Source organism: Aplysia californica, unplaced genomic scaffold (assembly GCF_000002075.1).
Source record: "Aplysia californica isolate F4 #8 unplaced genomic scaffold, AplCal3.0 scaffold00001, whole genome shotgun sequence".
In the NCBI taxonomy this organism is placed as follows: domain Eukaryota; kingdom Metazoa; phylum Mollusca; class Gastropoda; order Aplysiida; family Aplysiidae; genus Aplysia; species Aplysia californica.
Window position 1 is genome coordinate 3,773,007 of NW_004797271.1, and position 24,483 is coordinate 3,797,489.

The 24,483-nt window shown below is 36.5% G+C and overlaps 1 protein-coding gene across 2 annotated transcripts; it reads left to right on the forward strand.

Moving 5' to 3' along the window:
• Positions 1–153: 153 nt before the first annotated feature.
• LOC101847384 (cilia- and flagella-associated protein 69) lies at positions 154–23,941 on the forward strand. 2 transcript variants are annotated; one of them, XM_005088870.3, is made up of 22 exons: positions 154–420; positions 1,790–1,852; positions 2,339–2,404; positions 2,679–2,865; positions 3,125–3,220; positions 3,490–3,563; positions 4,189–4,267; positions 4,735–4,912; positions 5,295–5,470; positions 5,914–6,035; positions 7,372–7,591; positions 9,001–9,165; positions 10,331–10,345; positions 13,227–13,345; positions 13,922–14,040; positions 14,687–14,768; positions 15,006–15,198; positions 17,914–18,108; positions 18,569–18,786; positions 20,709–20,795; positions 22,322–22,386; positions 23,555–23,941. In XM_005088870.3, the coding sequence occupies exons 1-22, from the start codon at positions 301–303 to the stop codon at positions 23,727–23,729; spliced, it is 2,814 nt and encodes a 937-aa protein (XP_005088927.1). In that variant the 5' UTR covers positions 154–300; the 3' UTR covers positions 23,730–23,941. The 2 variants fall into 2 exon arrangements, with proteins under 2 accessions (XP_005088927.1, XP_005088928.1); XM_005088871.3 differs by lacking the exon at positions 10,331–10,345.
• Positions 23,942–24,483: the final 542 nt, after the last annotated feature.

The window sequence follows — 24,483 nt, forward strand, 5'->3', positions numbered from 1 at the left end:
GGGCTCTGTGTACAATGCATATTTACATTCCTACAAAAATATATATTGTACATGACACTATACGTACTGAACGCAATGGACCGTTTCTTTTAGGACTATAAAAAATGACTACCATACTCGGATCAAGGCCGAAAACATTCCCACAAGGCAACTACTGCTTCCTTAGTGATTGTTTTCATCATGGCCGTCTCTGTTTAGTAGAATGTAGTTTCGTTTACATCGGTCTGCTCTGCTCCTTACAAGAGGCAGAGATTTCTTTATATTATCCTTCAATTTTTGTGAGTGAGCTCGGATATCATCATGGCTGTTGTACAAACGGTTGGACAGTCCAAGAGGCTTCAGAGTAGCCTTGAGCCCGACAAAGCCAGAATACCTTTGGTTACACACATCATTACTGACGATGATTTGGGCATAGTTGAGGTAATATAATCTAGATCTAGATATCTAGGTATCTAGATCTAGAATCTAGAGCGCAAAAAGAATTTTGAAACATTTTCTCTTTCTCAGTCTAAACATATCCACCAACCTGCTTTATTTTGATTGTGGAGCATTTCATGGTATGTGCTCTAGGTCATGTCATTTTTTTTTTTATGATGGTTTTGTCAGTCTTAACTACAGTTCACGCCTTGTTTAAAATTAAATTTAAATCATATTTTGTTGTTTTGAGAACTCATTTTCTAAAAATTAAGTGAGGAGTTCCGCCTAGGGCGGGCACTTCCATGGCTAGGTCTACTGAGCATTCTATACTAGAGTTGGTGCACTTAGAGAATCCAATTGATGACTTACATTGTGGTAAATTTTGACGACTAGGTAGGCTAACTTTCTAGAGCAAAGCACATTTGACAGCTCCAGTCAAGGACAAATTCAAGTCATGTGGAATCCGCCATTACCTTCTTCTGTCGACTATTGAGAATATTGGACTTCTGTTTTGGAAGGAGGGGGGGTGCAAAAAAAATAAAATGCCAACGGGGGGGGGGGGGGGTGCAAAATACTGAACCCAACTTTTTTGTATACCCCGTTCAAAATATCCTCTCTTTAGTGTGTTGTTGGTCAGCCTGCCCGCTGTGGAACTCCTTCTTCCAAAATTACAGTGCTTACCTTTGTCAACCATGTGAAGTTTTTAGTTCACAAACAAAACCCTGCTATAGTGAGAAAAAAGTAACAACTATAATAAATTGTACCACCTCAACAACTAAATTGTGTTACGACTGTGATGCTTCACTGTCACAACACACTCACACCCACACATTTACACATTCAGGAAGTAGGGGGTGGGTTGGGTATGTTAAGATTTAATTGTTTCTTTGTTAGATTGTTTATGGAAGGGAGGTTGAAAAGATGCGATTGTATAGGCCGACTGTGTTTTTGGATCATTATCTCACCTTTTTATAAAAATTCATATTCAGATTTTCCAGTGATTGCCTTCATTATCCAAAAATTTGTCCAGCTCCTTCCCATTCTTATAGTTATTGAACACATGTGTCTTTGAATTTGTCAATTCTATGTTGACAGATTATTTTCCTACTTGGACTTATCTTTTTTTTAAGGCAGCCCGAAGGAGGGGGGGGGTGAGGGATAGAGGGAAGAAGATGTCTTGTTTACCAATTATATTTAAAAGGGGTGCTCATGATATATATACTATACTGACATTATCTTTGAGGGTCTGATTAGAAATTCATCAATAGGCTGATTGATCTTTTGGAAAGTTATAGTGAAGAGAGAATATAGATATTTTTTTTTCATTTCCATTATCTTCTGTGCTTTTCTGGAAAGATGTATATTTTTACAGGGGTCAAAGTTACAGCAAGTCAACCTGAAAAGGGTTATAAAGCTGCTGACAGATCCACACTCAGTAAGTACTGCTTTTTTCTGTTTTCTGCGAGCAAATAAACAAAAATTTATATTATCTTTTAAGGAGCAGAATGTCATCAGTCAGTTGGAAAGAAATGCGATTCAAAGACTTTTCTTTTTCTTTTATCAGTCAAAGAAACGCAAAGATAAAAACAGTGTTTGCAGTCAGGAATAAGAAAAGATATGGATGAAGGTGATGCAAAGATGTTGTTTGCATTCTGCTGTGGATGATGCTGCTGCTATTTTTACTATTATTTCTGCTGCTGCTATTTATACTGATGAAGACTGTGGTGATCATGGTGATTATGCTACTGATGATGTTTATGATGATGATGATTTCTTGTAATTGTAAGAAATTCTTTATCTTTCAAAAACTAAATTTGCCTTTTTCAAAATATTTTTGCTACTTTCTTGAAGTGATGTTTAAGTAATTTAAACATTTTTTGTGCTGCTCATACCATTTGGTTCTCTTTTTTTTATGTTACAGATGATGTTATATGAAAGACATGTTCATGCACTGACAAGGATGGCACGTCATTACAACAAAGGCTTCGTATCCTTTAAAATTGGGAGTTACAATGTAATATAAGTAGCTAATTTAGAAACAAACTTAATGGTCTACTGAGGTTAAGGAAATTCTTAAAACTCAGTTTTGGGCCGATTGATTTTGTTTATTGCTAGGATTTGTGATCTGGGTGTGCATTATTGTTATATTTGTGTAAGGCATTATATATCACGTATGCCTACGTTTGTGCATACTTTATGTGTGTGCTTATTTCTGTTTTGTTAACATTGTTGTGTATTCTTTTTCCTTAACTAAATTTTAGCCAATGAAAGACCTAGTGATGGTCTTCAAGATCTTGAATGTCTGTGCTGATCGTGTTGATTCAAACCCCATCTATGAACAGCCAATCATAGAAATCCTGAAGCTCTGCAGTTTTCCATTTCTGATGGAAAAATCATCCGATGAACTTGTGTATGAGCAAATTGTTGTTGAATCAATTTCACAACTAGGTGAGTACTTGTCGCATTTCAGTCTTTTTCTGTGGTGTTAGTTTTCTGCTCAAGAATCAGTATGTCATGATTGGAAAAATGGAGAGATGAAAAAAGAAGGGGTTTTATAAGTTTTGTTGATATGTGCATAATAGTATACCTGCTATTTTTTATCAGCTCAGTTGGGCAAGTAACTGAACATATTTGTATCTAATCTCATTGTTTGTAGGTAGATGTTGGTAATGCATTCTGATTTATTTTTGTTTTTGTTTTCCTCCAGGCTATCTGATGAGAATTCCAAGTTCTGATGTGAGAAAACAAATATGTGACACTTTGTTGTTGTTCACATCAATGAAGCCAACACAAGATGTTCAAAGTAAGCATATATTCTCAATTTTAAAATGTAGAGGACAAATAGTTCACCTTGTTCTTGCATAAAAAGTACCTCTATAAGATTAATCTAAAGGTTGCTGTTATTTTTAATGTTCTCATATTATCACCTTTATTATGTAAACATTGCAAGGCCTTTCTTTTTTTGCTTCTTTTTTGGGAGTAAATATGCAAAATATGCCCTTACCAAGTAGGTAACTTTGTTCCACTCTGTTGATACAAAATCAGCCATCTTCTTTTTTCTCTGAAATACAGATTTCAAGCCTGCAGATTTGGCATTCAACAGAAAAATGATTGAATTCAGTGACATCTCAGAGACCTTGGTCAAGGTAAAGTAGCAGTTTTGTTCATAAGTACACCCTGGACCTTCAATTATTGTTTTCATTTTAATTCAATGGTAAATCGGTCAGTATGGTATAATAAACACTAGCTTGTCATCAGCAAAATATACCATACAAATATCATCTTCTTTATAAATAAATGTCTTGACAGGCTGACTGTAAAAAGTTAACTTAATTTTAAATCATGAACATTTTGGTCAAGTGCCATCAAATATCATTTATAATGGCCAAAAAATGTTGGGTAATATAATTTCCTTGCAACACCAACAATATCATGTACTATTTTTTCATCGTCTGTCTTCACTTTTTATTGCTCCTCACCCCCAATAATAGTTTGATTTGTCTGTGGCGAGTACCAAAAATAGAATTATTAGTGGAAGTGTTGTTGAAGTATCACCACCCCCCCCCCTCCCCCCATTGTGCTGCAATATAGGCTATAGGACTTACTGAACTGTTTCAGGGCTTTACTACAGTTTGCTACAAAGGCTTACCAAGAATTTTATTTCAGGGTTCTTTGAATTTCCATTACAGAAGACCTGATAGATCATTCACCTGAATTACTTTATCTGTGTTTTCAGTATTCACTTTTCTCTTTCATCTATTTTCTTTTCAGTCATTGGCCCTGCTGGAAACAGATTTGCCTGCGAAACTGAAAGTGCTTGAAATCCTTCAGATTTTCTCCAAAAATTCTGGTAATTGAACCAAAATGTTTGTTGAGAAATGTGTTAGAATGAAAATGACAATGGCATATAATTGAAAATGATCTTTATCTTTTGATGAAATTATTTCAGTCTGTAAAGGAATGAGGAGACCATGTCTTTTAAGCCCTTTGAATCCTTTATAGTACTAATCCAGAGTACAGTTTGTAACCTGTGTTAGATGGAAAACTAAATCTTATCAGTACCATAATGTAAACCAAAAGAACAAATTGTCAATTTTCCTACATATCAGTAGCAGCAGTGAATTATTAACATGCTCTATATATATGTTAAATGATGTACCTTACAGGTTCTATGTAATTTTCCTATCACAATCACTTTATTTTATTCAAGTTGTTAGTTTGAGTTGGTCTTACTTTTTCTTTATTTTCTCATCTGAAAAGTCTTTTCAATGCTTTTTCTAATGTAATGTGAAAATGTTACTGTTTATTATATTACAGTGAAGAACTGTGACCAGATGCTCTTTGTTGATGGTGGAAGACGAATCTGTTCTCGTCTGATGGACCCAGACTCTAGTGGACAGCTTTTATTTCGATCAGTGGAAACTCTGTGGAACCTAATGGAGAACGGGGACAAAGCAGTACTGGCTAAACAGCTCAACAACCTGACCTGCATCAGGTGAATGGATGGAGATTCACTGTCTTTTTAGCACATTCCTGACACTCTTTCATTCTCTTAAGGCATCAAAAAGATCTTGAAGTTGGTAGTCAATTGACATGATGTAGCCTACTAGAATTTTAGCCATTTAAAGATTCTTTAGTATATGAGCCATGCTCAAAAGGTGCACATGCCTGGAGTGTGTCTTTTCCTCCATCCACATCAAGTAACACAAATGAATAATATATTTAGACCTGTGGGGTTTTTTTATGTATTCAAACATGAACAAATGTATACTATTTTGAATGAAATCAACTAAAATCGACAACTTTTAAAAATAGTTGTCAGTGATGTCCACAAATGGTTGATCCTCATACTGATCTGCATTGTACAATTGTTCCAGTCAACTCCGAGACGCCTTTGTCTATCAGCTGACACAAGGGTACAGCCACTATGACCGACAACTGAGGAATGACCTCCTTGTTATTGCTACTTTGGTGGCCTCCCAGTGCCCAGAAGCCCCCTTTGTGGAGACTGGATTTGCAAAACAACTTACCCTGTTTGCCACTTTTCAGGAAGGTATTTCTTGTGCTTATATATCACTAACAGGTTTTGTTGTTACAAATAAAAGGAAAGTCTACTTTTCTTTTTTTTAGCTCCTGTTTTAAAGAAGGACCATGCTGTTGCTGCTGTTAGGGCTTGCCATGATGAATCACCTTTTTTTATCTCTAGAGATCACCAGCCGTGCTCAAGAAAACACCTCACTAATAATAAGAAAGATTATATCACTAATGATCTTCAAAACTCATTGTTGGCATCAAAGACTTAGATTGATGCGGATTACTGTATTAAGTGTGTGGGTTTGTGTATTAAGTGTGTGGTGGTGAAGGTAGGCCTATGTGTGTATGGGTGAATACATATGTGCACATGTACATGTGTATGTGTGCTAGTATGTGTGAGTTCGTATGTCTGTCATCTTCAAAGTACATAGGCATTAACTCTACTGTACCTGTTGATTCCAGTCAAGTCTCACAATGCCCTGGTCCGCCACTTGAAACTCCTGACAAATCATGAGGACTTTGAACTTCGGAAGTTGCTCTTCAACATATTGGTGGTTTTGAGCAAAGACAGCACAGTTGTCTCAGTAAGTGCTTTTTTGTGTTCCTGAGATGATTGACACAGAAGACATATATATTTTTGCAAGATTAAGATTCACAGCTTGTATTTCAAGTTACTAATTTGCTTTATTAAGTTTCTTTATTTATGTATGTGAAACTTCGGTTATAATTACAAGTATGGGTCTTGTTCTTACAGTAATGCTTCACTGTTCCCAGTCTAGTGCCTTGCTGCCCCAATAAAAAAGATGAAAGACTGAAAATGTCATCATAAATACCACTGATCATAATCCTTTGTGTCTACATGATACAGTGGTTAGTAAAGCATACACATAGTGAACAGAAGAAGACGCTTAGCTGCTTAGCATAAACAAGTCAGTATTTATGTGCAATGTGGAGTGTAAGAAAAGATATAAGTGCAGTTTGTGGGCTGTTCCAGAGTCATGGTGTGCTTCAGTGAACCTGATGTTCTCTTGTTATCATTCCATAATCTTTTTTGGTTTTTTGTCTAAATTAATATAATGCATAACAAAGTTTTTTTGTCGAAAAGATTAACAGATGGGGGTTTTTTTCTTCTTTTTAAAATTTTCACAATCTTTTTATTGTCTTTAAAAGATTCTGCTGTATTTTGTGACATACATAGTTGACAAAGAAAGAACTCCCCTTATTAGAGTTAGAGGTAGTTGAAGTGCTCCTGACAGTGCTAAAATTTTTAACTACAGAATTAAATTACCATAACAAGAAAAGTAAAATCTTTTTATATATTTTTATATCATGGTTATATTTACTTACCAGTTTTGCATTTTTCAATTTATATGCTCTGGATACAGCAATGTTTTCAAGAGCAGAAACACAGAACATGTTATTACTTGTATGATTTCTGATATATTTAGCATAACACCGGTAAAATTCTAATGTTTAACCCTTCCAGCCCCAGCCATTTTTGTGCACTTTCTAACCCCAGTCCCAGCCAAAACAGCAATTTTTCAGAAAGAGGCATGGATTCTAAAAAGTGATGTAGTATGAGCTTTGATACGAGGTTTAGATAATAACATACAATGTTTATAGGTAAGTGACAAATATTCTGAAAATTAAAGTTTGATTAGGTTCACTAATTTAGGCTTGGTACACCCCCCCCCCCCCCAAAAAAAAAACAAAAACAACAACAACTGGGTAACATACGCTCTTGGGACAGTGGGAGGTACAAGCGCTGCTGAAAATAATATATGCGCACGGGACTGGAATGGTTAAAATGTGATTACATGTATTTTTAAATCTGCAAATTGTTAGTAATGTTAGGCACTTGTTGATACCGGAAACATATTAGACATAAGGGACTAAACTTTCACTTTCACCTCTGTGCAGATTCTGTCCGATGGCCATCTCCTCTTGGCCCTGTTTTCCTTTGTGCATGCAAATGACAAAAAGACCGGGCCCCGGGAATGGAACCCCGCCCAGTTTGAAGAACTGCAGCTTCAGGCTATGGCCTGCTTGTGCACCTTGTGCCCACTTCTGCTGGAGGACTACATGACGTGTCAGGGCTCCACTCGCCTCCTGCTGTTGCTGGAGTGGTGTGTTGGTCCAGGTCAGTTTTTAAATGGAATGTCAACACTATTTTCACCATGAGTAGTCCATACATACATGTACTTTTTTTCTTTAAGACACATATATCTCTATAGAATTGAAAAGCCAATGTCAAACAATTCTTTGATAATATCATGATATCCACCTCCTTTTCCAACAAAGAGATCATTTCTTAAATCCAGTTGTGATGGAAAGCAATGAGATACAGTTTTATGAAAAATGTCCCCTGTACTTCTGAATTTTTTTCTGTTGCTGTAATTTAGTGCAATTAAGTGAAACTTTAGGGCCTCTAAAATGAGCAACACTTTAGAGTTAATTAATTGATTTATTGTTTTAGTAGGTAGCGTAAACACGGCCTCGCGGGCACTCGCGGCCTTCCGACCGCATGGTATCGGTGAAATCAGGGTAATTCCGATCGCTGTATCTTTGCTCTTTCGCTATAAAACACCCAAGGCCGTACACCTTGTAAAAGTTCAACTTTTGATTGTTACAATGGTGTAAGTTGTTTATATATCCGATTATTAGGAGCTGGAGAATCGCCAATGAAAGCGAAGCCCCTCGCGGTCGGAATGCCTGGTCGGCCGGTTGAAAAATTGACACGCGTGCATTCAAATGCTTCGCGGAACGAGGGATGATTAAGTACCGTCTTTTCATTGACGGAGAACTGTAGAGCTTTAAACGGGCTTTCCCATGGTATATATTTCGCCTTTGGCGTTTAAATAGAAAGCTTTTAAAAATACTATCAAAATGTTTAAAGATCACTTTTTACACAAAATATGTAAAATACCGGCTTAAAAAAACAATCAGTTACAAGATCAGTTTATTTTCTATTAGAATAAAGTAATCAGCTTGGAATTATTTCTCATCAATCCTTCCGCGAGACTCGGAAAGCATGTGACCCCGCGTGCGGGGTACACTACAGTATAGAGCCGACTCGCTCGCTGCGGGGGCTGGTGCGGCGCCGGCCAGGTCAACGCTCGGTGTTTTTGTCGAAATAACGACAGATCATCGTGTTTGAGGTGATAAAATACTGATTTGTAATGATCTCAGTCTTGAAAAAAATTAGGCTCCATATATTTGTTATAGTGATTGTACTCTGTTAATGTGGAGATGTTTAGTGCACTTGGTACTCTTTTATTGTCTGTTAAACATGGGGTTGCAGCCAGTGACTGACTTTAACAAATTTGATCAAAGTTTAAACAACTACCATTTTCTTAAAAATTGACTTAGAGGTTAAAGAATGGTACCAAAATGCTCAGTGGATATAGGCCTTTCAAATGGAACAGATAAATTTGGCATACAGCTACTTTGAAAATTTAGTTTCTGGTAGCCTACCTAGTTTTAGTCATCTATTTTACTTTTATCTCCGTACAGTATTTACATTCTTCCATATTTTCTTGTTTGGGACAGATGAATTCTGCGGACAAGGAAACAGCTTCCATGGTACTGGTGGTCGGGGAAACAAGAAGGCCCAAATGAGACATTGCTTGCGTCTGATGAGGAGTGTTGTGTCCACGGAGGATGAGGTTGTCCTGCAGGATCTGGCCGACCAAGGAGCCATCAATCAACTCATTGGTAGGTTTACAATCATTTATTTTATTTCTTTTCTCTCAATTTAAAAAAAAACCTTTCTCTACTGTCAGTGCTAGTATTTCTTTTGCTCATAAAAGAAACTGCTCAAATGCGTAGATTTCATCTTTCCTCTCCTTTTTTCATTTCTCTTAAATGGCTACTGCTGGATGGGGTTGCCATAAAGATACTTCTCCTTTTCATGTTTTTGAATATCTCTGCTATAAGTAACAAACAACACTTATTTCTACCCACACTTATTCTTTTTGAATGATACACTTTTAACCCAAAAAGCCTGGGTTTTTGGTTGCTCTCTTACTAAATACTTTTGACATTTCAACTTTTGTGCATTTTACATCAAGCTCTTGGTGACAGATCAAGTTTGTTCCATACACATACATGAGTGGTCTGCCTGTATCCTCATTATTGTCATGCTATTGTGGGAATGTTTCCAGTAATCTTAGTTTTAAGAGGCCCCTTAGAATGAGTTAGCTGCCAGGACCTCAGTAACAAAGCAGTAAGCTTCATTGTTTGACAAGACATTCTTTGCTTAAAGATCCATTGATCTCTAATGAATTCATTTTGAAAATTGAGTTTGAAAATCTCCGGCAGTCACGTCAATATTCAAGAGAGAGAGACAAATAGCAGGCATCTTTAGCCTGACATCTTTTATAATTTTTTAAATGGCAGATAGATGCTCTCTCTCTTTAGATGAGTTTTAAAAAAGCAAATCCTTTCTACTTTCTTGCTTCTGCTTCTGTTAATTTTGCACTTAAGTACGTTTCATACCTAGAGTCAGTTTTTCTTAGAATAAATACATGATGTGCATTATGTTCACTAAACCGTAGCCAAATACAGAGATGCACTAATGATATAAGTTAATATTAGCTGGTCTGACTATGATCGAATGCACAAAAAATGTAGTGAACACCGTTACCGCTATAAAAGTAAAAGTATTATGATATGCGTCACAGAGTGATTCTTTACTTTAAAACCTTTTTACTCAAACTCTTTATATTATATCGAAAGCTTTTCAGCATTTGATTTAAAACCAAAAAAATACTAGATTATGTTTGTAAGTTGAACCATTTGTAAAAGGAAGAGTGGTTGTGTTCAGTATGAAATATTCCGTGTAAATATGTGTGTACCTCTCTTTGTCATCTTTCTGGAGCTCTGTGCACAAAGTGTGAGTACTCTCTGAGTGTGTGCTTTTCTTCATTACTGTACAAAGCCATGTATACCACTTGCTGGCTTTACAGCTTCGCTCATGAGATAGAGATGAAAGATTTTTGTTGACCTGTTCCTGTTTACGCCTCTGTTCAATATGGAGCATTGAAATCTACCAAATATTCAAGAGAAAAGTTCAGATACTGTAGATGATTTCAAGCTTCCAATTGAAAAAAAAAAAAACGAATACGCGTTCTTAAAAGAAACGGTTATCAAAATTTCTGATTTTCTTCGTCTTTGTAATATCACAGCAATGTGACCTTTGTGCCAACTATCAAGCATCCGGCTTGTTCAATTTGGCTAGTTTTGTGAGTGAAAAATCCTATTCTAATTTTATTGAATAGTAATAGTATTAATATTAATAATAAGAGTGTTATTTACTTGCTTTTGATGTGCTTTTGTAAAAGGCTCCTTCCCAATGTTTTGTTATTGTTTCTTTCACGTAGTAAATTTGGCATTTGCAGTGTTTAAGTTTTAAGGACTGACATATGTTACACTAAAATCTACATTTGTAGCTGATAATTTTTTGTGTGATGTCTTCTTAATTCAGCAATTGGCTCCCTATCTGATTACCTTAAATTACAGTTCATCTCATTTTGCTATTATTATTTTTTTGCGTTTCAAGGAAATCAAGTTCAGTGTTATCAATATTTCATAGTGATAACTTTGTTTTTGTTCCCTTACTTCATGTTCCTCTGTCAAATGTTACTTTTTAGAGTCATTGAATTAGTACCTGATTTCAGTATTACAGATAGTTTGGTTCAAACAGTTCATTTGATTAATACTTATATTATAAACATGAAATATCTATGAATTAGATCGCTGAATTCAGTTTTACAGGGGAGTGTCAAGAAAACACTCGCAATGGAAGACATAAATGTGCAGTAGCACTTTATGAAAAGATTCAGAATCATATGCTGTGTTTGCAAGAGAAAGCATTTAAAAGGTCATGATGAAATGTGGATCAGTATATACACAATTCTCTTTATATATATATAAAGAGAATTGTTCTCATAGTAGACTGGAAAGTCAAGCATCTATTGCTCATGTATTTTACCACTATTTTGTATCCTGAGTGCTGTGCTCATTTTGAACATACTTATCACTTTGTAGGTTTTTAAAGCATGTACTCATATAAGATTGGCAAGCATAATGGAAAGAATGATTCTATAGATGTAAGGCAACAGAATGCAAAACATCAAAATCAAAACAGTCATGCCCCTCTTTTTTTAATGATGTGCTAGCTTTTTAAAGCAAGCTTTTTTTTTTTTCATTTTGTGATTGTTTCTACTTCTGCTGCTTTTGTATGTAATTTTATTTATATTTTAGAAATGTTCCTTGTTCAATTTTTGTGTTATGATTTATCAGATAATTATTTAACTATGTTTATCAACATTTGAACCTTGGTAAGACCCTTGGATTAGATAACACTTTGATTCGATGTGTTCAGGCTTTTGTAGACAGGTTTATTTTTGTAAATTCTCTGCCGTGATCCAACATATTATTCTAATTATGTTTGTTTTTCATTCAATCATAACGTAGAGCCTTGTATTTCCCCCCTCCTCCCTCTGACAAGGTATTTTACTTGACTACATTGTATCCTTTACACAAATTTTGTTGTTCAAGTTGTTGATACTTCACTGAACTGGTAACAAGCAGTTTGATCAGAGCACAACGTAATCCTAAGATTCAGGGCTGAAATTCACCCTTGTTTGAGCAGGGAGATGGGAGACGGCATGTGGAAACTGGATACTCTGGACGGCCAGGACAGGTCACAGTCCTGGAGTCCAAATCGTCCACCTGCTAAGTTTGACTGTTGTAGATGAAACCTTTTGACTTATTACGGCCCTCAAGGTTGTTGACCTTACCATTTTACACTGCAGTGTTATAGTGTTAGTGTTAGTGTTATGGTCAGAAGTGGAGAAATACTGGCAGTGAGATAGACAGTGTCTTTGACTTTGTTTCAGTTTCGGTTTCAACAATGTGAGGGTGAGGTGTACCTCTTTCATGCGGTGGGACTAGTAGCTTCAGTTAAGGGAAGCCTTGTGAAAATTTTTTTGAGTTAATGAACCAGTAGGTTCCTCATTTTTTGGCTATTTGAAAGAAAGCTATACTCTTATTCAACTGGTCAGATAGAGTTGTGTAGACGTACAAGCCAGTTCGCACTTGTAGAACTTGACCTCTGTGTTGCTTCAAAAAGACATACTTGGCCCAAGCAGTGTCATGTGTGTGCTGCTGGGAGTACTGGGAGGGCAAGATACAACATCCCAGCAGAGAGAAGGAAGTACAGTTGAATCTGCTTCAATGGCCACCTGCCCAAGACTATCACCTGTACAAACAATCACATCCCATGACTCCCCTTGTTTTTAAGAAATAATATGACTCTATGCGATTTCTAATGCACTTGATAGATTCATTAACCTTTGTAAGTTGGCAAGAGCCTACCATGGCCAAGGGGACTTATTTGAAATACTGTTCTTCTTGTAATAGTAATACTTTACAGGACATTAGTTTATTGCTGAAAAATAGAGTATTAGAAGTATTATAAGCCCTACCTGTGATACTTTCAGAATCATTATTTTGAACAAGCTTTAACTACAATATGATTCAGATGGCTCCGTTTGCTAATCTCCCTGATAAGAAATATTTGACTCTTGTATGTCATTTGTTTCAATTAATATAATATCGTTTACCTTTTGTATATTACTTATTGATGAATTCTTATTGAAGAAATGGCAAGATCTGAACAAAAAATGTATAGGGAAAAATAATGGCATGAAGGCCAATGGTAATTTCAAATTTATTTTATTCACAATCCATATGTTGGTTGTCTGTTACAGGGGTTCTGAATACAGCCTTCACCCAGAGAACAGATGAAAATGATGTTGTGGAGATTGAGATGCAGTCTGACATTCTCTTCATTCTGTCCTGTTTGTGTGATGGGGACATGCACCGCAAGGTATGAATAATGAATATAAATGTGTTGTGGGTTTTGGTTTTTGTGGTCAAAACTGTTCTTATTTAGTTAATAGTGAACTTAAATGCAGCATCTTACACTTTTATAGTCTTTTCAAAGGATAAAAGGTTATTGGTGTCACCTCTTTCCAACTAAACACATAGCTGGTGTCTAAGATATTTCAAGAGAAATGGATACAACTGGCACCTCTCTTGGATTCAAACCTTGGACAATCGAAAATTGGCCAAGTTCATTTGCTTACTGCACAAAAACAACCAGCTGTCATTTTGTGTCACTTCGTGTGTCTCAATGAGTATAGGACAAACAGAAAACGAATTTTAGAGCCGTATGATTTCAGCAGTAAGAACAAGTATAGTTGAAGTTATAGATTAATATCTTCAATTTATTTTCAATCATATGTCCTGGATTGTTTCATAGGATTACATACGGTACAGCAAAAAAATGTTCAATCTTTCATCCACATATTTTCCTCTGTTTACCCTTGTTTTTTTCTTTAATAACACATCTGGCCTGGTTGAGTAAATATAACAATAGAATAATGAATAACTTTCTCTACAGGAACTCTTTGGTGTCCAAGGTGTTGATATGGTTGTTCGTTACCTTCGCACCGATACACGGCTCCTCAACAGTGGACTGGGTCACCACAAACTTCTCCTGGCTTCTATTGACTGCACTTGGTATGATCAAATGTGGTTTCTCTGTTCCTGGAATGAAATTTAAAATGAAAATGCATCAAGTCTGTGTTCAGTATTATATAAGAAATTCTGTATTAGTATTAGAATTTAACGCCCGCTATAGGAAGGAGAATACTTGAGCAAATACTGTGCAGGGGGCTGTGCTAGTTGATTTCTGTGGGACATCGTCATGCTGTTCTGTAGGAAATATCACAGATCAGTAGTAGAAAACAGAAGCCGTAACATTAATATCCAATGATATACGTGTTAGAAGAAAGGTAAGCGTAGCTACGGTTAAATTATTTTAGGAGAGTTAAGTTCCTCCGAATTAACTTCTATCTCTGACAAGGCTAAGGATTAAGAAGCCTTTCAAAAGATTCCAAAACTCACATCAACTGCTGTATGGATCTGTACTATATATCTAATTCATATATATATAGATTGTGAAGAGCATAGAGCTTGCTGTTGAGCAGGGATTTGCGCTATACAAATTCTATCTATTATTATTATAATAAATTATTTAATTGTTACTTTTTTATGCTACCACTATTGAAAAGCTTATTCATATAATTTGGTATTTTGCAAATGTAAGTTATAAAGTGAAGAATCTGAATTGAAACAATTTGTGTTTGTAAACATTTATTCGCAGGTGTGCGATTGTTGGTTGCTTTGTCACAGAAGACTACTTCCTAGAGAAGGAAGGAGTTTTCCTGCTCTTTGACCTGCTGGAGGTAAGATTTTTTTTCTTTAGCACTGTAAAAGTAGAGCTCTGTAAAAACTTTTAGGTCAAAGTTTTTTTTATGTGCAAGAGATGCCTCTGAAATTTCAAATTCATCTAAAGATATTCAACATGATAATGTGATATTTTCACCGGTAACCACTCTTCTTTTCATTAAATATCTCGCCATTTGTTAGCTGACCAACTATGTATTTCCATCGGTTTTCACCTCTATTTCAAATTGCTTCAGGTCTGTCCCAAGAACATGCATAATGTGATTCTGGGCTGCTTGCTGGATCTGTGCGAGAACCCAAAGACAGTGAACCATGTGTTGACGTGGCGTGGGAAGGACGGATGCACTGCGTCTCACCTTCTGTGTCAGATCTGGCGACTGGAAGAGAGTGAGATCGGTGTGAGAAGAGATACTCAAGGGGCTATTACAGGTAGGTGTTTTAGATAATTTCAATGATTTGGGAAATCAGCGTACTTTTACTTTTTAGTCTGCTAATGTCATCTCAAAATTTATAAAATATATATTGTCAGATCTAAAGGTATGTCTCTGCTGTGAGCACAATCTTGTCTTCTCTGAAAGACTTCTCTAGTGACTCAATTTTTTTTTCTTGTTTAATTGTAGAACTTTCCTTCTTCCATACATTGGGTACCATAATCAGTGTTTGGATCAGGTAAGGTAAATCTGATACACATTAAATAGATTAATAAAAATTTCCCTCTATTCAGAAAATGATGTGAGAAAATGAAATAACAAATTTTAGTGCTGTTCTCATTATGTTTTAAGTTATTTCCGAAGCAAAACACTTAATCGTGTCATGAATCTGGGCTGAGACGAAAATATTTCTAGATGGATGAGAACATACTGTCCAGCCAGCTATCCTTTGAAAGAAATCAGAAGACATAGGAGTTAATACCAATTTAACATCATAGATAGGGAATTTTCTTACCAACCAAACCCAGTACGTAAAATTGAAACATTCGTCATCGACACACATCGCAACAAATACAGGGGCCCCTCAAGGATGTGTTATGTCGCCAGTAGATGTTGATCAAATTTGCCGACGATTCAACCCTAATTTGACTCATTCAGGCTAACCATGACGAAACTGCTCAGTGGAATTTTATACTAAACTTTTCTGAGTGGTGTGAATGGTGTGAAACTCATAAGTTGGTTTTAAATGTGAAAAATTTATCACAGAACTTGTTGTTTACTTTAGAAAAAAAGAAATTGCCCCTGCAGACACTCGAAATTAAAAATGAAAATGTCAAGCAAGTGTAATCTGGCGTTACAATAGACAACAACCTCAACTGGCATGTTCACACTTCTTTCCTGCATAAAAAAGTGAACAAAAGACTGTTTTTTCTGAGGAAGCTCATTTAGTTTAACATTGGCAAATCATGGATGTCCATATTCAATCATTCAACCATAGAAAGTATGATCAATTTGTGTATGACAGCATGGGCCAGGAACACAAGACAATAAAATAAAGAAAATTATGGAAGCATACAAAATTTCAACATCTACATTTCCCTACTTCTATGAATTATAGATTATCGCTTGCACTAGAAAAATTAATTCCATCTTTTTGGAAAATAAACACCGCTTGTTCTCTCAAATAAAAAAAAATCAATCAGAAGTAAAAGACCTAGGCTTCTGATCTGTAACAAAGAAAGGTCATTCTTACCATCATCCATTGAACTTCTACCATCTTAATCATCTTGATATAAGTATTCCTATGACCTTTAAAGCATGCAATATCAGAGTTATGGTCAGAATACTGAGTAATTGATCTAGCTTTACACTATTAATGTTTACAATTACTGTTCATTTATGATATTATGCATGTGACTGTGAGCCTGTTTGTGAGTGCAAGCATACTATTGTACTTAACTATTTTGATTATGTGACAGATGTGTGTGGAGGAGAGGATGTGAGAGAGAGTGTGTGTGTGTATGTATAGGTGTGCACATGGGTGTGCGTGTGTGTGCATACGTGGTGAAACACCCAACCAAAGTGCCAGGATCTGGACAACAAAGATGTATCTTATCTTATCTTATCTCATCTAAACAATTTTTATCCCTTCTTATATTCAAACGCGAATTCTCTTGCTGTGGTTTATTTTGATTATTTTCAGTAACAAGAATATAGAGTAGCACAGGTGACAGAGCATGATTATTTCCACTCTCTGAGAACTAAATTTCCGTAAATAGGACTGTGATTATTACAGTGGAGTCCACTTATAACGAGTCCGGAAAAAACGAGAAGTCTTTTATAAAGGCACTATTCTAAAACCGTGTTTTTTTCTCCTCTTTACCTTTGTAAACAAAATACTGCTATAGCGCTATCAGACACACTTGTGAGTCGGTTATAGTGGAATATTGCTGCTGCTGTGCACATGGCATAGGCCAATTATACATAATGCAAGACCTCGCCAGTTGAGAAACTTGTTGCTGATCTTTCGAAACAAAGAATAGGAGAGCCCATGTGCGTCAACAATGAAAGTCGGGGCAACTGAGTACGGAGGGTGTGGCATGCGCAGACAAGCAGAACACATTGCGTGATAGGCCAGTTTAGATTATCAAGGCCTGCCATGCCTCTCACTTCTCCGATGAGAGGATGGAGAGGTCACAGCAATGTGATGGATGGAGCGAATGTGTGACGTGCGCAAGCAGCAGACAGAATGCACCACAGGGTGAGGTAGGGTGGGGGGAAAACACAGCGGGCGAGTTAGCCCAGAGCCCTTTCTTTCTGATGGCCAACGCCGAGCTGTCAGTCCACATCGCTAGATCTAGCGCTAGAGAAACAAACCTGATTCGATTTTTGATCAAGTAAGACCTAGAGGGCATGTTGAAACTGAAACAAAATCCATCAGGGGAGATAGCAAAAGCAAAAACAGAACACCAAACTCATAGATTAGGCTTACTTTACAGTTTCCCTTGAATCCTGCTATAACGGACATTTTGCTTCAGTCCCCTCCCTCTCGTTATAACAGGATTCCACTGTAATCTTAAAACATTTGCTCAGGGTTTTTTCAAATTATATCATAAAGTCATTTTGAATAATGAGTTTTGCTTTTTGCTTGTTCTCCCAGCTGAGGGTGCAACCTCGTTAATTTTGTTTGTTTGGATTATTTTCCCCTTCCAAGATGTGCACCATCCTTTGATGGGTCACATTCAAGTTGAGATGGGCACTGTTGCCATGCCAGCCTCATGTGTCAGCCAGGCCATTGCTGATGTTGGAGAAAACATGAGGGCCAAAGTGTACTCCCTCTTCTGTAAAATGGGATTCACTGACCTGCCTGGACTAACAGTGGAGGACCACGTCACTCTAACAATCATAGGTAGGCTCAAAAATAATTTGTTCAATTTCTTTTTGGAGTGATGTTAGTAGGAACAAATGATTTCCTTTCCACGCTTTGTCAGCTTTTTACATTTAGTTTTTCTTTGATTGTGACACATGCTGCAGATAAACTGAATGTATTATCACCTAGATTTAGGGACACTATGGATATATGTCTATCGAGAGACGATGTTCTTTCCAACAGGATTCAACTTGAACTGACAAACTGGCGATTAGTATAGACATACTCAGGTTGAGACATCTGTGTTCATAATCATATTTCTTTGGTGAAAATCGTGAAGAAACAATAAAGACATGCAATCCTGGGAAATGAAGGAGATATTGGCTACGATAAATTGAATGTATGCTCTTTCAAGCGACATTATATGTTGCTGTTTTTTCCATTTCGATTTGAGACCACAAAGCCTTGTTATAAATCATCATCTCTTTGTTTTCAACAGAGAAATATCTGGACTTCAAGATGGGAGAGGTCTGGACGGAAACAATTGGGGAGTTGCAAGCGGAGCAGGTCCGTCCAGTGACACCTGATCAAGAGGCTATTGAGGCCATCACTCGCGCCATTGAAGAACGTGCTCAGATTGTGGTCACCACGCAGAGTGAACTGCTAGAAGCTCAGAAGAACCAGGATATTCTTGACGAGCAAGAATTCTATGCAGACGTAAGTAATGAGTGGAACATACGAAAGCATGACAATTGTCACAGGGTTCCCGCGGCCTCCTTGAATTCAAGGAGTCCTGGAAAACTGCTTGAATTTGCGTTCAAGGAAAAATCTCCTTGAAAACGCCTTGAATTGTGCCAGATCAGACAGGAACACGTGTACAGAGTGACTGACAGGCTCCGGGAATCCCGGGGACCCCTGGAATTACCCAAGAATTTGAAAAAATCGCCGAGACCTGGAATGCTACGGGAATTTGAAGAAATTGGTAAATTGCCCGTGAAAGACCCTGGAAAATACATAAACGTTCTTGAATGTTGAAAACCAAATCTGATAACGTCCATGAGTTCATTTTTGCCGGTCGCGATTGTGATATAATATTTATTCGGCCTTTCCCGGCCTGAGAGTACGTTACACGCGCACGGGCGGTTATATAATGGCGGCAACAATTAGCGGAAGTGTACGTGCGATACCGAAGCTCGATCGGGAAATTCAAGATCTACTTTCGCTTTCGTTACCACCCAGAAATTTGCCGGTGGGGCCTATAGTAGTCTGATAGCGCCACATTATTGTTCTGCATTACAAACGCGGTGTCACCATGAAAATAAATCGTTTGTCCTGTGCTATCACTTGTGAAAAAAAAAAGAAAATTATATAAGCTTCCTGTCGGGCTCGCCATCGTGACCTGTCATTGAACCTGTGCATTTTCATCACATCGTGAGTATCGGCGATGATTGAGGTCACCAAAGTTCATGCAAAGTCTGAGTTCTGCAAAGTATAGGACTCGGGAAAGGGGGTATTATTAATTTTTTTTTTTTTAAAGACGCACGCGGGGGAGGGGGGTGGTTAAAGGCAACACCGTATGACAAAAACTAAACTTGGAAGCAGATTTTACTGTTCAGAATTTTGATTACTAGAATCTACTATCTAGAGCTATCTGCAAAGCGCGCGTTGGTGAAAACCTTGTAAGCCGTGTGTTTGTAACTAAAGGGTTCCCGTTTCATTGGGTAGGTGATAGTAAATTATATGTATTGTATATTCTATATTTTAGCTTTCTGTTCAAGATTCGCAGATTTTCAGTGTCACTGCATCTTTCGCTCCCACAGTTCTTACACCTCTCACTCTGAATAGGTCTACTTGAGCCATTCATGTTATTACTCTACTTTGAGTTAGAGCAATAATTTTTGTCTTTCACGTTTATTATATAAACTTTGACACCCAAACTAGTTCTTGACAGTGGATATTCTGGTTCTAGGCCTTTTCTCAAGCTCAAAGTCAAAGCAAGATTCATTTTTATATAGTTAACATAGGCGAATATGATGAGGAGAAAATATAAATAAGTATAAGAACAGACTGAAATACCTAAGTCACAGTATCCCAATGCCACACTGACATCATGTTGTTGACTGGATATAATGTACCTACATGCGTGCGTGCGCACGTGTGTGTGTGTGTATATATTATAGTTGGCAGTCACCCTGGGAACAGTTTTTGTAGGAAAATCGAAACTATGATATGGTTCCTTTCAGACAAGTGTAGGCTTTCGTCATGAATTTCTTGACCAAATCTCCTTGAATTTAAAAAATTTCTCCTTGAAACCTCCTTGAATTTGGTGGGAAGTTCATGGCAGGAACCCTGTTGTCAGAACTGTCTGTTCAGATTATATTTTTAGACTGACTGTGTTCATGATGAAATGAAATTTATTGGTTTTGTTTTTCAGAAAAAAATTTACTTTATAGTATACATGTGCAATTTAATTCCCCCTTTTCATTCTGCTTCACCTTAAGTTTTTCTGAACATGCTTCTCATCTTTTTCACCATTGTTAATATCCTATGTGGAAAAAAATGAAGTCAAAAGATGGTCTGTTTTCATGTCATACTTCTTTGAGGAAAGTTGCAGAATTTTGTCTGTTTACTTTTTCCAGATAAGAGAGAACCACCGCCAGAAAGAAAAAGCCATTGCAGATTTCAATGATTATGTGTCAAGGACTTCCAACTTTGCCCTCCTCAAGGTCAGTTTTACTTTTTTAAATTTTTTTTTTCTAACACTCATAAGATGTAAACACATCATTGCATTTTGACTTTCGGAATTTGTTTCTTGTCGCTAGCCAGGGATATGAAATATCAGAAGGTTCTGTTTTCCCTTCCCACTGCTTTGCTATGCCCACCCGTTTACTTCTAGAGTGTATGCTGATGTCCAGTCACTGTTTCGATAGTGACCGTTTCCCAGGTCCGCAATGCCCAACCCTGATACCGAAGGTCAAAATAGGTGCATCAAGTGAAAAAGAGAAAAAAAATCAAAACTGAACGTGCTAGACTTCAACCTTTCATTAGCGTAAAATTCATGAAAAGAGGAAATAATTTACAAAATCCACTTTTACTGTAACTGCTTCATGTTTATTTCATTTATATATTCCTTGTCCTTGTGTTCATTCTTGTGCTTGTCTAGGATATGGTAAATATTGCATGACTAAACGTAGTCTTTTGAACACACAATCACAAGAGGTAACTTTAGATGTGCACTTGTTTCACCCTGACAGAGCTTCCCTTTTGCTCTGTAAAAACAGCAATTTCATCTTATAAGATAAATGAGTCAAAAGATCTAATATTTTCCCAAAACAAATATATCTTTTTTGTGTTTTGCATAAATTTTTCAAAGTTAATCTCAAATTTGAAATCTTGTAAATCTTTTTTGCTGGTTTTATTTCTTCAACAAACACTACACAGAATAGAAAATAAAGAACGCTGTGAAATAAAGTCACTTTCATGTAGAGATAATGATCAAGATAATAATATTGTCTTAGTTACTACTAATGATTTCACCAAGCACAACGTGGTTCCTTGGAAAAAAAATTGTATGTTAAGATGAAGACACGTTTTTCAATGGGAATTTGGTCTTTCATGGCTAGAGGGATGAAACTCAATAATCAGGATGTAATAACTGTCAACAGCTGGTGAAAGTTATGTTAATAATATCCGTTCATAGTTAAGAAAGACAATAGTTACAGTCAGAGAGTTAAAAACTGTTGTTGGTTGCATGTTCTTTTCACCATTTTTCTTACTGACACTGTGTTCTTAAGAAATTTTATGTTACAGTAGTAGTATTGTACAGACTAGAGTAAGATAGAAACAGAAATACAAAAGACTACCACTGTTACCTTATATACATGTTTTCTGTACATTGATTTTCTTAGAGATACTCTATTCTAAAGAAATGCTTCAGTACTGTGCAGCCTGTAAAAATCTTTATCTCCTTTTTAGTTTATATAATATGTGCATGTTATGAACTGCTCATAGAATAGTCTAGTACACATAAAAGTGAAATCGCAGAAACATGGAAATCTTTTCTTTTTGCACAAATTTTGAATGTATGTGTTTTAAATACAAAGCATATAATAGTGTGGTGGGAAAAAATTTGGGACTTGAAAATCAGTTCGCTATGTGTTTTCGCTATGTATGTGTTAGACTGTAGTTTATTTTTCTGCAGTTTGTCACAAATTCAATTATTTATCATTCAATTATTTTTTTGCTAAATCAGGCCGCAAAGGAGAGACAAGAGATTTCAATTGATGCGTCAAGAATGCAACCAAAATACAAAGAACAGTAAGTGGTTACTGGAAATCTATGAATAAAAATATTGTAATTCAGTTTTGTTCAGTTCAAAACTGTTGTTTGTTTTATACCTCTCTGAACTTTGTATTATCTTCACATTTCATATCATACGCAGAAATGTTTCAAGGTGATAACCTTTTTTTTAACTATACATTGTGTTCAGATGAAAACAAGGCCTTCATTTAAGTAGGCCAGTGGAGTTTGAAGCTGTTATAGTGGAACTCGCATGCATTGAAAACTCAATGAAAGGGGAAAGACCCTCCCCCCCCCTCCCCTTTCTTTTTTAATGTAATAAAACGAATAAAAACAGGAAAATACCCATGAACACTTGAACAAGCTCTTAGCTAATGTGTACTCAATAAGTCACTTGCACTTGCAGAACAGACAATCCCTGCTGTTATGGCTTTGCACCTTTTCTTCCGCAACATACCTTATCTATTTTATTACAAGGGCGCATTAATTTCTGTGCACTACAAATAAAATCATTATATGTTTATTGAGTATTGCACACTGTACACATCATAGACCTATCAGAGACACACAGCTATCTTATACATCTTATATATCTTATATATATATCTTTTTTCCCAACACACGTGTTGAGGACACACGGGAAAGACATAACCTTCAGTGTGGATTTTGCAGCTGGGCACCAAGCCTTTAACTATTTTTTAAGACAATGAGAGGATAAGAGCAAGAGTAAGTCCAAGAAACACCTAAACTGAACAGACAATGAATACCTATGCTTGCCGAAGTTGATAAAACCCCAGGCTCAAAGTTCTGGTTTGGATTACACAGGGGGAAAAAAAAGTTAATCTCTCAGGAATGCCTTACCCTATTGTTCTGGGGCTGTGCCAAAGGAAGTAATCACTCATACTCATATAAACAAGTACTTCCAGGCACAATTGATTCTTTCCCTTTCTTTTTCTACTCGCATCATGACATATTTCCAGAATGTCTCTCGCATTACCATTAGTCACACCTTTCTTTTAACAATTACTTAGACTACAAATTTGTAGATCAGGCCCAACGACTGCTTTCACAAAATATGTGAGTTTTACAATACAAACAGAAATCAAAATTTGTTATCTGTAAACATGGTGACTGTTTTCTAGTTTGTCTTGTAAGACTAAAAACGTGACATGAATTTGTTTTTCAGGGAGCATTTCCACAATGTTGACCTTCCCAACTTGACAACTACAGTCTTCAGTGGAAAGCATGTGACTGTCATGAACATTCCAAAACACAGCAACGACGATGATATAGAGTCCAAGTTTGAGCCAGTCCTAGAACCCATGATGGAGAGAAGAATTTTCAAGCACCTTACTATGTAGTGAACTCAAGAGTGTGCACTGTTGAAAATGGATCAAATGACATTTCAAAACAAAAAAACCTGTTTGTTTTTTACAGTGATAGTTTGGTCTAGCATAGGTATGTTGCAGTCTAACACTTGATCAAATATTGTCGTCTGTTCAGGTTTTTAGCTTGTATTTAATTTTTTTTTTCATTGTACATGCTTGAAAAAAGAGTTATGTTTTGTACTGTGTAATTTCATTTTTATTTAATTTGTCATTCAATAAGTCTCCACACATGTACTGCATTCATTATGGTCATATTTTGAAGCAATGAACAAAAACAAATTAACAGCAAAATTTTGATAGTGGGGCAAATGTTTTCTAAGCTCTTATTGTCATTTGAAGAGTCGCTTTTCATCCTTTAAAATTTTGTAATGATAATACAGTGGTCTCTGCCTAAGATCCCACCGCTTACGATCCCGGTTCACTTAAGATCCTGCTATTTTAAGAAAACAGAATTGTTACTATACAAAAGTCACCCCTAATAATATCCTGCTCTGATTCACTCTGAAGGTCTACATTCGGCTAAGAAAGATCCCACATTTCAGATAATTATTTGCAGAACAAAAACCCGGGCGGGACAGCTGATCAACCAAGAGTGAAAAGTTGAGATGAATAAACTGTCCTTCCCATCAAAGATCAGCCACTATCGTGAATGTGATCACATACGCGTTGTAAAACTCGATGAAGGGATACAATGTTTGCCCCAGGCGGGATCACACTGGGGTGTGAA

Bases quoted from the DNA above. Each gene is read 5' to 3' on its own strand.
- LOC101847384 (XM_005088870.3), top strand. From the start codon at position 301: ATGGCTGTTGTACAAACGGTTGGACAGTCCAAGAGGCTTCAGAGTAGC. The intron at 5,471-5,913 runs GTATTTCTTGTG...TGTTGATTCCAG, and splicing joins GTTTGCCACTTTTCAGGAAG to TCAAGTCTCACAATGCCCTG. The intron at 20,796-22,321 runs GTCAGTTTTACT...TTGCTAAATCAG, and splicing joins CCAACTTTGCCCTCCTCAAG to GCCGCAAAGGAGAGACAAGA.